At 41.7% G+C, this 13,671-nt stretch overlaps 1 protein-coding gene across 5 annotated transcripts; it reads left to right on the forward strand.

Moving 5' to 3' along the window:
* The first annotated feature begins 866 nt into the window (after window positions 1–866).
* Window positions 867–12,706, forward strand: LOC149169501 (uncharacterized). Of its 5 annotated transcripts, none has more exons than XR_016259789.1 (7): window positions 867–1,174; window positions 1,693–1,735; window positions 10,446–10,472; window positions 10,573–10,671; window positions 11,395–11,603; window positions 11,825–11,952; window positions 12,366–12,706. XR_016259789.1 is itself a non-coding variant. In XM_089428713.1 (6 exons), exons 1-6 carry the CDS (start codon window positions 960–962, stop codon window positions 11,847–11,849), a joined length of 618 nt encoding a protein of 205 aa, XP_089284839.1. In that variant the 5' UTR covers window positions 867–959; the 3' UTR covers window positions 11,850–11,959. The 5 variants fall into 5 exon arrangements, 3 of the variants coding, with proteins under 3 accessions (XP_089284839.1, XP_089284841.1, XP_089284840.1); XR_016259790.1 differs by having other exon boundaries at window positions 869–1,174; window positions 11,834–11,952; XM_089428713.1 differs by lacking the exon at window positions 12,366–12,706 and having other exon boundaries at window positions 11,825–11,959.
* Window positions 12,707–13,671: the final 965 nt, after the last annotated feature.

The raw sequence follows: 13,671 nt of genomic DNA on the forward strand, positions 1-13,671 counted from the left end.
TGACTTTACATCAAAACCTCATTGGGGGTTGAATGCCAAGCAATTAAAAATAAATTCTAAGAAAAACTTGTATAGCACTGTGAGGACCCTAGTCGACAATCACCATCCCTCAGCTTAGCCATACCAAATGTGGAAATTTGAATGGAAGCTGGCTTGTAAGACAATGAGATAGCAGTAAAAGCGTTGAAAAGTAAGCGACAAACTTTAATCCAAGTCGAGTAACCTCTCTTCCACAATGTCGAGGGTCATTCCTGAAGGTGACATACATACCGGGTTAAAACCCTCTGGTGTTTAAAAAGAAAAGGAATTGATACAAATGAAGAGAAATTTTGTAATGTTATACCTGCCATGAGCTATGTCACACCTTCCCTCCAACCCTCTACGCACCAAACAAATAAGAAAACAATTACACCCGAATAGGATGAACATTTTCATAGAAGGACAACCATTATTAGTCCCTGCCTGGGACTATGACCAACTATTAGTTTATGGTTTGACTGTTTTTTTTTCACTGTTTTTGCCGGTTAACCTAAGTTTAATGTTTCGAATTTTATTCAACAAAATTTTAAGCAAAGTTTTGGTTTTGGAAAACAATTGAGCTCTTATTGCAACCTTCACGTTGTTCGATGCAAAAATATTAGCCCAATATGATGTTATCCAAATTACGGTGGATGCCGGTTTGTTCGATGCAAAAATATTAGCGCAATATTATGTTATCCAAAGTACGGTGGATGCAGGGTTACTGGTTCCAGGGACGTGCCATCTGCCATGTTTGGTTGGCACCGCAAAGCCACCTGCCACCGCAGAAAACAACAGATGTTCTGCATGCTTTTGCTGTGGAGTCGGAAGGGTATGAAGGAGTGGTATCAAGCTTGCTCGTAGCTCACCCGTAACCACCAGCTAGTTTGCCGAGCAGAGGAGCAGAGGGTGTCGAGCAGCAGGAGCAGAGAGTGTCGAGCATGGCGCATTGTGTTTTCGGAGAAGGATGCATATGGTTGTTTGAGAGTTATCGCAATGACTCTGTGAGAGGAGTGAGGGATTATGTTTCTCTGGGTTTTGGGTTGATCAGTGTTTTCAGCTGGGCTGTTGCTGAGATTCCACAGATTTTTACCAACTTCAAGAATGGATCTACAGAGGGAGTCTCGCTTGCGTTTCTCGTGACATGGGTTGCCGGGTAAGCAGGCTTTTGAGCTTTTCAACTGGTGCTTTTGAAGTTTTGGGTGAAGAGGTTCTCACAGAATTTTTTCTTCATAGATGTCTACTGCTTTTCTTTTGGTTATGTCATTTTGTTTGATTTTTCAAGATGTTAACATGTTGGAGAACATTGTTTACTTGTTCAAGTATGTTCTTAGATTTGTGTTTAGTTCTAATTTCTCAAACATGTTCTGAGATATGTGCCGTCAATCTAAGAGCTGCTGTCATTGTATTTGTTCCTTTTTATTATAGTAATTAAGGTCAGGCACCGAATATCTGCAGGATAGTGAATGAGGATAAACTATCTATCTTAGCATGCTAAGAACTTTATTTACATTTTCAATATGTTCTTCATGATCTAAGAGATGCTATAAATGTTGCAAGGATGTTTCTACAGGATAGTGAATGAGGATAATCTATCTATCTTAGCATGCTAAGAACTTTATTTACATTTTCAATATGTTCTTCATGATCTAAGAGATGCTATAAATGTTGCAGGGATGTTTTCAATCTTATTGGGTGTTTGCTGGAGCCAGCAACTGTAAGTAGTTTTTGAATCCGGTCGTCTCTTACTACTATAGAACAAAATCAGCGATTAAAATCTGGAATATCAAAATAACACTATTCTATTCCGAATAGATTGCAGCTGTCGAAGGTTTTTCTCTCAAATAGACTTGAAAAAATGTCGTAGTCTCTGAATACGAAGTTAACTAAGCTTAATTATCAGTTTAATGAGCTTGAGATGTTAAGAATAAGCTTAGTGCTCGGGAGCCTCATCGTCCGATTTGCTGGGAGCCACTCATATATATATATATATGTCAGTCATTTCTAACATCGAAATATGTTCTACACTTTGTACGGAATTGTTGGGGCCACTCAAACATAAATGTCATCTAAAATATTGAAATATGTTCTACCCTTAATGCGGAATCACAGTCTAACTCATAAATTCCTCCTGACGAATTCGTCTTGCTCACAGAAGCCCTTTGCTGAGTAGAGTTTATAATGAATGTGCAGCCTTTACTTCTCTTTTTTTTTGTCAAGACAGATACTTACACACACTGGATCTTTATAAATGCTTCTGATAGCTTCTGTTCATCAGTGATAGGGTTTTCTTCTTAATAGTAAATTGTCCATTTCAATTTTAACTCGCCCTAATGTATGTTAGCGAATTTGTGTGAAGTCCATTACCAGATCTAAGCGTTCGTTACATGATTAAGTATTAGGTCATGGAATAAGGGTTAACTTTTTGAGTTACTCTTCTTTCCGTGTAAGGAAATATGTTGCCGGGAAATAGGTTAGCAGGTGACTTGTGCAAGGTTCATTTTCCTCATTAACAAGTTAATGAACAAAGATTTTTTTTAGTTGGTTAAGAGTTCATGTTTTTAGAATGAAGGAAATAGATTAACATGAGATTGTCCAAGATCCATGTGTTAAGGGTGATCACTTTTAGATATAAAGAAATGGATTAATAGGTTAGCTGTCTATTAAGAGTGCATATGGTTAAGAGTTGATCTTAGTCATATGGTTGTAGACAGTGTAAGAGTTGATCTTTGTCATCCATGTGTTAAGGGTGATCACTTTTAGATATAAAGAAATGGATTAATAGGTTAGCTGTCTATTAAGAGTGCATATGGTTAAGAGTTGATCTTAGTCATATGGTTGTAGACAGTGTAAGAGTTGATCTTTGTCATATGGTTGCAGATGGTTAAGAGTTGATTTTCATTGAATATAAGAAAATAGATTAATTAACTTGAACAGTTGATTTTCATTGAATATAAGAAAATAGATATAAAATAGATATAAAGAAATGGATTAATAGGTTAGCAGTCTATTAAGAGTGCATATGGTTAAGAGTCTTAGTCATATGGTGGTTAAGAGTTGATTTTCATTGAATATAAGAAAATAGATTAATTAACTTGAACAGTTGATTTTCATTGAATATAAGAAAATAGATATAAAGAAATGGATTAATAGGTTAGCCGTCTATTAAGAGTGCATATGGTTAAGAGTCTTAGTCATATGGTTGTAGAAATGGTCGAACAGTTGAATATAAGAAAATAGATATAAAGAAATGGATTAATAGGTTAGCCGTCTATTAAGAGTGCATATGGTTAAGAGTCTTAGTCATATGGTTGTAGAAATGGTCGAACAGTTGATTTTTTCATTGGAATCAACCAGCCACCAGCTGGCCGCCCGGTTGGTGGCTGGTTGATTCCGGGAATCAACCAACCACCAGCTGGCCGCCCGGTTGGATATAAGAAAATATATTAACAAGTTAATGCCCCCACAATATAGAGAGGGATGTGGCCCCCACAATATAGAGAGGGATGTGGCAAGAGTGAGGGATGTGGCAATAGTGAAATCTTGTCTAGTTTGCTTAATTTTAGACCATCACCATGAATGAATGTAATATGAACGACACTTTAATAATTCTAATATGAACTACACTTAAATAAATAATTCTAATTTTAATATGAACTAAACTTAAATAAATAATTCTAAGTGATTTGATTTTCTTTTTCAAACGACATGATTTTTTTTTAATAATAGTGATAAATTAACTATGATTTCTAACAAAAATTAATTATAACTTTTAACAACTAATAAGCACTGATAATAACCATCCTCATTGCTAATCTAACTATTAAATATAAACCAACTAAATCCTCTTAAGTTTAAAACCATAAATTTCATCCATACATATTTAATTTCATCGATGATTGAAATTTCATCTTGCCATATTTACATTTTCCAAATTCAAACAATTTTCTAACCATAAAATAGTTCTATTCGATAAAAGATTAACTTATTCCCACTCAATCAGGAAGTGGTCTCCTTGAGTTGTCTGATTTAACACTGGTAAATATGACATTGTTATAGTTTAGAAGCGCTCCACTTTTGAGAATCCTGGTTATCCTAATGACCTCAGTTAGAGGTAAGAAAAAACGTAAATAAACCAAATTTGTCGCCCTCTTTCATGTTATCGTTATCCGCAAGTGTACCAGGTTCCAATATCAATAAAGAAGATTTAAAGTTTCGTATTCTGTGTAAAAATCATCACGACCAGTGGTGTGACGACCTGCGGCTCTGCACGGGCGTGCGGTGTGGCAACCTGCGGCTCTGTCCGGGCGCGCGCCCCTCCAGCACTTGAAAACAGCAAAACATAAGGACGAGCGAACCATGAAAAGCGATGGTGAAAATGCACAAAGTAGTGGGGAGCTCGCCCATTTTATAAGGCGACTTGCCTTATGATTCGGGCCGAGCATTGGAATAAATCATTGTTGGATGGGCCAACGATGGATTAGGATGAATGGTGGCGAGTTGTCATATTTTACAGCGTCGGCCGGAGGGAGATACGCTCACCTTGGAGGTGTATAAGTTCAGGCGACCTGCGATTCATTTGGGCTATCGCTCAATCGATCATACATCGCTCTCAACGCACAAGGGAACAGTGCGCATTCGGGGAAAGGTGCAGTCGATCGAGTTGTTGGCCGATGAGCCCGCCGAGCCGGGCGAAGACAAGACAGGTTCGGGTGTTGGTTACCGACGGTGCGCTCGGTGCCGCGGACTGTGGCATTGGTAACCGGGTTGGAGTCGGGTCCGGGTCGTGCACGGTGTGCCAGCGCGCCCAACGCCGGGTCAGTGTAAACGCGGCGGTGAACTCCGAATATATTGGCGGTGGGTCGAGGTGCGCTCGCCCGCCCAACGCCGGGCTCGCATGATGATATAACACGGCTGCGTGTTTTGGTTCGCACTTAGTCTTGGGTTAAGGCGGAGGCGAGTTCGGTACGAGGTGCGCCCACCCGCCTAACGCCGGATTCGTGCATTAATTCGTTGTGTATAGTGGTGGTGGGAGTGCCGCCCGACGGCACAAGGGTTAACATTGTATATTGTATATTGGTTTTCGGTGGAGTCTCGGCGGACCGCCGTGCGGTTGTGCACGGACGGTCGCCCTCCCGATTTGTAAAACTTTACAATATAATAAAACAAGTTTATTATCATATTGCCGTGTCGGTTCTTATTGATGTGTTGATATTATTGTTATATTATCGCATATTGTTAATGGTTTTCATATGTTAAATTCATAATGATTATGAATTAAGAAGGCGTAGTCCGTAAGGTTCAAACATCTTGATAACCTAGGCGGTGCCGCACCCGCCCAATTAAAAAAAAAAAGAATTGGGGGCGTGACAGGTGGTATCAGAGCAAAGGTTGCTCGTGACGAAGAAGATATGATGAAGCCTGATCGAGCAGGGTTGCTCATGACAGGTGAAGCTGATAAGACTATGGAGAAATCATGGATGAACCGTCTAGGGTTCGTGGACTTGATGGTTCATGGCAAGACCATTAAAGCCCTGGTGGACATGGGTACCACACATAACTTTATGACGACACGGTTAGCAAAAGAGGCTGGGCTGACAATCACCCCATCAAATATGGAGGTCAAGGCAGTAAACTCTAGAGCTAAGGTGGCGGGTTTGGTACGCGATGTACCTGTGCAGATAAAAGATTGGAAGGGCCAGTTGGACTTCACGGTGATGGAGATGAATGACTTTGACATGATACTCGGGCAGGATTTCTTGAAAGGCAACAAGGCTATTGTTGTCCCTTTCTGTGATGAGGTGGTGCTGGTTGGACAGTCACAAACTTGGACTTTGCCCACTCATGGGCAAAGGAAGGAAGTCAAGGTGCAGCATGTTTCGGCACTAAGTTTGGAGAAGGCTATGAAGGAATCAAATATGGAGACATATGCGGTGATGTTCAAGGATGTTGAAGGTGATGGAGTAGGGTCGCCTGTTCCAGCCAAAATATCTGAGGTGCTTACCAAATATGCAGATTTGATGCCTGATGAGCTTCCGAAGAAACTTCCACCAAGGCGGGCAGTGGACCACAGCATTGAGCTTGAGCCAGGGAAGCAACCCCCGGCCAAAGCACCTTATCGATTGTCGGGGCCTGAATTGGAGGAATTGAAACGCCAGTTAAAGGAGTTAACTGAGGCAGGTTTCATTAGACCTTCAAGGTCCCCTTAAGTGAGCGCCGGTATTGTTCTAGCGGAAGAAGGATTCGAATGAGCTACGGATGTGCTGTGATTACCGTGCACTGAACAAGCAGACAGTAAGGAACAAGTATCCGTTGCCATTGGCTGCTGATTGCTTTGACAAGCTTGCGAAAGCCCGAGTGTTTTCCAAGCTGGACTTAAGGCATGGGTATTATCAAGTGCGGATAGCTGAGGGAGACGAGAAGAAGACCGCGATAGTAACAAGGTACGGTAGCTTTGAGTTCCTTGTTATGCCATTCGGGTTATGCAATGCTCCTGCTACATTTTGCACTTTGATGAATGATGTCCTACGACCATACTTGGATTCATTCATAGTAGTATACTTGGACGATATAGTGGTGTTCAGTGACAACATGGAGGATCATAAAAAACACTTGGTGATGGTATTCGAGGCACTGAGGGCAAATCAGTTGTTCTTGAAGAAGTCTAAGTGTGTGTTCGCTCAGACCGAAATTCCGTTCCTTGGACATATTGTTGGTCAAGGGTACATACGGATGGAGCCAAGCAGGGTGAAGGCGATTGAGGACTGGGTTGAACCAAAGAATGTCCATGAGATGAGGGTGTTCTTGGGCATGACCAACTACCAACGGAAGTTCGTAGAGGGGTACTCCAAGGTGACATCGGCACTGACAGACTTATTGAAAAAAGACAAGAGGTGGAATTGGATAGGCAAATGCCAAGAGGCATTTGATGACTTGAAGAAGAGGATGGTTACGGCACCGATACTGAAGTTGCCTGACTTCGAGAGACCGTTTGAGGTGCACACCGATGCTTCGGATTTTGCTATAGGAGGGGTTCTTATGCAGGATGGGCACCCGGTGGCATATGAGAGTCGGAAGTTGCAGGATAGAGAACAGAGGTATCCGGTCCATGAGAAGGAGATGACTGCCATCATCCATTGTCTTCATGTGTGGAGGCATTACCTGATTGGGAAGCCGTTTGTTGTCAAGACTGACGACGTTGCAGCGAGTTATTTTGCATCACAACCGAAGCTTTCTGCAAAGCAAGCTCGGTAGCAATACTTCTTGGCAGAATTCGACATGACTATCGAGTATAGACCGGGGAGACACAATGTGATAGCAGATGCCCTTAGCAGGAAAGGACAACTGGCAGCATTGGAGGGAGAAGAGGACCGGGCAACTAGGGGTAGAAGTCGAGTTCAGATGTCAGAGGAGATGCGGAATAAGATCAAGGGAAGCATCGAAACCGATACTTTGGCGCAGAATATAGTGAAGCAGGTAAAGGAGGGGAAGACACGGAAATTCTTCCTACGAGATGGGTTCTTGTTCTTTGGAAACCGACTCTATGTTCCAAAGTCATCTGGACTCAGGAGACACCTTTTGAGGGAGTTCCACGATTCTCCGTGGGCTGGACACCCAGGGCAGCGTCGTTCTTTGGCATTGCTGGAGAGGGGGTTATTTTCGGAGAAGATTAGAGAGGATGTGGAGGAGTATGTACACACATGCATCATTTGTCAACAGGACAAATCGGATAATCAGAGATCAGGAGGACTGTTACAGCCTTTGCCGATTCCAGAGAGGCCATGGATGAGTGTCTCAATGGACTTCATCACTCAGTTACCACACGTTCAGGGGTATAATGGGATCATGGTTGTGGTTGACCGTTTTTCCAAGTATGCCATCTTTGTTCCTACAAAGATACCATGTGGAGCCGAGCGGACAGTGGAGTTGTTCTTTAAGAACATAGTGAAGTATTGGGGGATGCCATTGAGTATTGTGTTGGATAGAGATCCACGATTTACAGGGAGATTTTGGACAACATTGTTCAAGTTGGTCGGGACAGAGTTGTTGATGAGTTCGAGTTACCATCCACAGACAGATGGACAGACCGAGAGGATCAACGCATTGCTGGAGGACTACTTGCGACACTATGTGACAGCTGATCAGAAGAATTGGCCCGAACTCTTGGATATTGCTCAGTTTAGCTACAATATTCAAAAGAGTTCTGCGACGGGGTATAGTCCATTTGAGTTGGTAAATGGACAGATGTCGGTTGCACCGCATACCGTAGTGACGGGAGGTTTCTTAAGGAGTCCTCATGCGAAGAGATTCATGAAGGCTTGGGAGGAGACCTTGGAGTTAGCACGGTTGCGCTTGCACGATGCTGCAAGGAGGATGAAAAAGTATGCTGACCGTGGGAGACGGGAAGCACACTTTGGTGAGGGGGACATGGTGTTTCTCAGAATTGCCAGGGAGCAGTTTCAACTAGCCAACGGAACGACGAGCAAACTGACACGGAAGTATGAGGGACCATTTCGAGTAAAGAAGAAAGTGGTGGAAGTTGCTTACGAGCTGGAGCTTCCCCACCATATGAACATGAAACACCCAGTTTTTCATGTGAGACAGTTGAAGAGGTGTCGACTTGATTCAGACCATCCAGAGAGAGTTGAACCGACAAGAGGACCAGCTGAGATTGTGGACAGACCAGGACTAGAGTTGGAGAAGATTGTGAGTCTCAGGACTACTGGTGTTGGTTGCCACCGACGACGGGAATTTCTTTGCAGATGGAAGGATGCACCGGAGGAGGAGAGCTGGGAGACGGAGGATTCACTTTGGAGATGGAGGGACAAGATTGCAAAGTATGACAGGAAATTGAGGAGGAGAGCAGGAATTGTCGGGACGACAATGACTTCTGGTGGGGGAGAATGTGACGACCTGCGGCTCTGCACGGGCATGCGGTGTGGCGACCTGCGGCTCTGTCCGGGCGCGCGCCCCTCCAGCACTTGAAAACAGCAAAACATAAGGACGAGCGAACCATGAAAAGTGATGGTGAAAATGCGCAAAGTAGTGGGGAGCTCGCCCATTTTATAAGGTGACTTGCCTTATGATTCGGGCCGACCATTGGAATAAATCATTGTTGGATGGGATGACGATGGATTAGGATGAATGGTGGCGAGTTGTCATATTTAACAGCGTCGGCCGGAGGGAGATACGCTCACCTTGGAGGCGTATAAGTTCAGGCGACCTGCGATTCATTTGGGCTATCGCTCAATCGATCATACATCGCTCTCAACGCACAAGGGAACAGTCCGCATTCGAGGAAAGGTGCAGTCGATCGAGGAGTTGGCGGATGAGCCCGCCGAGCCGAGCAAAGACGAGACAGGTTCGGGTGTTGGTTACCGATGGTGCGCTCGGTGCCGCGGACTGTGGCATTGGTAACCGGGTTGGAGTTGGGTCCGGGTCGTGCACGGTGTGCCCGCCCGCCCAACGTCGGGTCAGTGTAAACGCGGCGGTGAACTCCGAATATATTGGCGGGGGGTCGAGGTGCGCTCGCCCGCCCAACGTCGAGCTCGCATGATGATATAACACGGCTGCGTGTTTTGGTTAGCACTTAGTCTTGGGTTAAGGCGGAGGCGAGGTCGGTACGAGGTGCGCCCGCCCGCCTAACGCCGGATTCGTGCATTAACTCGTTGTGTATATTGGTGGTGGGAGTGCCGCCCGACAGCCCAAGGGTTAACATTGTATATTGTATACTGGTTTTCGGTGGAGTCTCGGCGGACCGCCGTGCAGTTGTGCACGGGCAGTCGCCCTCCCGATTTGTAAAACTTTACAATATAATAAAAGAAGTTTATTATCATATTGCCGTGTTGGTTCTTATTGATGTGTTGATATTATTGTTATATTTTCACATATTGTTAATGGTTTTCATATGTTAAATTCATAATGATTATGAATTAAGAAGGCGTAGTCCATAAGGTTCAAACATCTTGATAACCTAGGCGGTGTCGCACCCGCCCAATTAAAAAGAAAAAAAAAGAATTGGGGGGGTGACAAGTGGGCTCTAGCGCGTGCATGATAACTTCAGCGTGCAGAGTGACCCACAGCTTTAACGACACCTTGTGCCCTAGTGCTCTGTTGCCATAGGGCGAATCGCCTGCACCGCCAGGATTTTAATTCTCAACGACAAAAGTAAACACCCACTTTCAAATCCAACATTCCTGCGTGTATTATAACGTATCTACATTCAAGATTCTTTCTCTATTATAATGTTTGGCTGGAACGCAACTGCCTAAGAGTACGTGTAGGCTTGCTTCTCAATCCTTTTTTGTTTAATGTTGTGTTTGTATTTCTATAATATTTATCAGTGAACTATGCAATTAGTTCGAATATATTACGTGTATGATCTTATCTTTACTTTGCTAACAGTTCCATTCTGATTTTTTATGCAGCTCCCAACACAGTTCTATACCGCACTGGTAAATACAATTTGATTGTATACACTCTTTTGATTTCTATATGTATTGTCATATTCTTGTTTTATTTATCAAGATTCCCTGTTTATTTTAATCTGTGCAGGTATATACAATTACCACAGTGGTCCTAGTTTGGCAAACTTTATATTATGGCCACATCCGCATGTGGCGGAAGACAAGGAAAGCGAAATCCTCTCCCGAGGTATGATGGTTGATATGAATTTGACATAACAGTAATCTTCTTGCATATCCTATCAGAGTTATCTTTCCATTGCAATCTGATATAATTTTTAATGGATATAGAACCGTATAAAGTAACTTTAATGGATATATATAATATTTCTTTTTCTTGAAATCTGATGGGAAATCTGAGTACTTTCCATATTTTGTGGATGGTCATCTACTTTATCTAATGAAGGGGTTTGTTTGAAATGAAAGTAGGGAAATCTGAGTGCTTTCCATATTTTGTGGATAGCCATCTACTTTATCTAATTAAGGGGTTTGTTTGAAATGAAAGTTCGGAAATCTGAGTGCTTTCCATATTTTGTGGATGGCTATCTACTAATCTAATTAAGGGGTCTATTTTAAGGAAATCAAAGAGAGCCTAATTCATCATCAACAACCATATTAGTAACATTTTTTAAAAAAGATCTATTTTAAGGAAATCAAAGAGAGTCTAATTCATCATCAACAACTATATCATTTTTTGTTATAATCTATTTCTTTAGACTATTAGACCAAACTCTTGACCTTACTTTAACTCATATATAATAATGTAAAGTTAATGAGAATCAAATTCATCATCAACAAAGATATCAAAAACAAACCTTGAACTTACTTTAGCTCATATATAATAATGTAAAGTTATATTATTGTTGCTACTTTAATGGATATACAACAATGTAAATTTGTCTTATTGTTCCAGAAAAAGCAGCTCTCTGGAAGCAAGGATCGGTCAAACCACACAAAGCCCGTGAACGTACCAGAGAATAAAGACTATTCTGAGGAGCTAGGCAAGAAAAATGACGCAGATAATTTCAAGAAATTATCTAATGGGACTCCTGCATCTAGTTTACCTATTCCCACTTTTTCACCGGCTCATGACAGATCGGTTGGAAGAAACCTATACTACATGTAAATGCCAAAATCGCCTCCCTGGTCTTTGGACTCCTTTTTTTTATCAAATCCCCTCGAATTTTATAATGGTTCCACAACTTGAAAAAGTCATTTTATAGGTTCTGAGATTCTAGCTTGAAGTGATGATACGAGCAATATAGCTTTAAAGCGGAGCTATAATAATAGTAAATATTTTCGGCAGCTTTAGGGTGGAATGGTAATAACAGTAAATATTTTAGTGTGTGCAGCTTTAAGGTGGAGTGATAATACCTGCAACGTTAAGGAAGTCATTTTTATGTACAGCAATACTTCGAGGTACTGCTGAGGGACAATGCTCGACTTATCTTCTGATCATCTAAATTTCCAGGTAGCTGTTGCATTTTCTTTATTTTCATAGTTTACTTCGCAAAGACATGCTTTTTTTTCCCTCAGATTTGAACAATTTCTGCGATTTTAGCTTGGACCGATGATAAGAGCTGCAGCTTTAAATTGGAGTGATAATAATAGCAAATATTTTATCCTGATTTAAGGTGGAGTGATAATACTAGGCAAAAAAAATTGATAATTTTCCGCAGCTTTAAGCTGGGCTGAACATACGAATAACTATTCATGTCCGTTGATGTACATTAGTTTGCAGACTGCATCTTACTGTCTCAGATCTTTAAATATATTTTGGACTTTTTTTCAAAAGCTTAGCGAATTTAAACATTGCAGCTATTTCTGGCACTCGTCCTATACTGAAGGCAACTTTTTAAGTTTAATTGCTAAGCTTGATTGTAGGATGGAGGCCTTTGCGTGTAAGTATCAGAGGCGATGCGTATTTTCACTTTATCGGCGTGCACAGGGCCTCGTTCACGGACTACTCCGCGATTTTACAGGCAGCCACCGCCGAGCGAATCAAAACTAAATCAACACTTCCACCTAGCTACTACATTCTAAATAAGTTCTTCCGGCTAATGCTTCCCCATTTAAATTCAGTGAAAGAACTTTAGCGAAATTCATATCTCATCTAAAATACCCAACGAAACGCTAAATTTGTCGGCCAATCCTTTCCTAGAAGGTTAACATAATTTTGCGAAATCAATTTCCATGAGACAGCACAAGTGGGTGATATCTTCAAAGCCTTACAGTCCTGCTGCACTCCATTATTCGAACGAAGAGCCATAGAGGCTCAGCATACCGTCTTTTCGAAACGAACTGCCGAAATATCCAAAAGGGCCGCTCCACAGACTATCTTGCGAGAAATCACTGCCGTAAAAATGGCAATCAGCCTTCAGAATCCATAACACATTAACAAAGAGTGATACAGAGTAAAAGAACGAAAGTAGTAGATAGGATTTAGGAGAAGACTCGTAACGATTGGTACTTTTCCTTTTTCCAAACCTGCGTTTCCTGCATATTTTTATCATAAATTAGATCTGCTATCTGTGGACAGCAACAAGGTTTGGTTTAAATGCTCTTAAGGCATCTTATCACTTATTGGGCATCTTATCACTTATCACTTATCTTATTACCCTGCGTCACCATGGTCAGGAAATTCGTAAGGGTGTTAATTTGAGCAGCAACAAACACAAAATGCAGTTTATTTCCTTGGGTTAATAAATGGGGTGGGTCATCAGCTTACGGCAGGGACTACCGGCTGCATGCAGCACTTGTTAATCATGTATTGTCCCTTGAAAAATGAAATAAGTAAAGAGTGGTGGGGTTTAAATAAAAATCCTAAGAACTAGAGTGAAAAGACGACGGAATTAGAAGAAAAAGACGAAATTAGAAGGAGGATGTTATATCCTCATTAAAATTATGGGAATCTCACTCTGAAACTCATAGCCAAGCTATTTAGTATAAATGATTTGACTAGGTAGAGGGAAGGAGGGATAAAAGCCCATTTCCCATAAGAATTTTGAATGCAAAGATACAACTACGAACTTGAAAAAGGAAAACTAACGTGAAAATCACCATTTTATTAACCCAGAAAATAAATAGAATAGTCCAAATGGGGCTCATTAGAAAAACCCTCGCCAAGAATCGAAGAACTGGCCGAAGAAAAATAAAGAAATGGAAAGGATAAAGTCGTAGTTACCTTTGA

This window comes from Pinus tabuliformis, chromosome 4_2 (genome assembly GCF_031772625.1).
Source record: "Pinus tabuliformis cultivar Carrire ecotype Pingquan chromosome 4_2, CPIR1, whole genome shotgun sequence".
NCBI classification, from domain to species: domain Eukaryota; kingdom Viridiplantae; phylum Streptophyta; class Pinopsida; order Pinales; family Pinaceae; genus Pinus; species Pinus tabuliformis.

Coding starts and splice junctions, on each gene's coding strand:
- LOC149169501 (XM_089428713.1), top strand. CDS start 960: ATGGCGCATTGTGTTTTCGGAGAAGGATGCATATGGTTGTTTGAGAGT. Junction 1,736..10,445: donor GTTTGCTGGAGCCAGCAACT/GTAAGTAGTTTT, acceptor TTTTTTATGCAG/CTCCCAACACAGTTCTATAC. Junction 11,604..11,824: donor GGAAGAAACCTATACTACAT/GTAAATGCCAAA, acceptor TAAATATTTTAG/TGTGTGCAGCTTTAAGGTGG.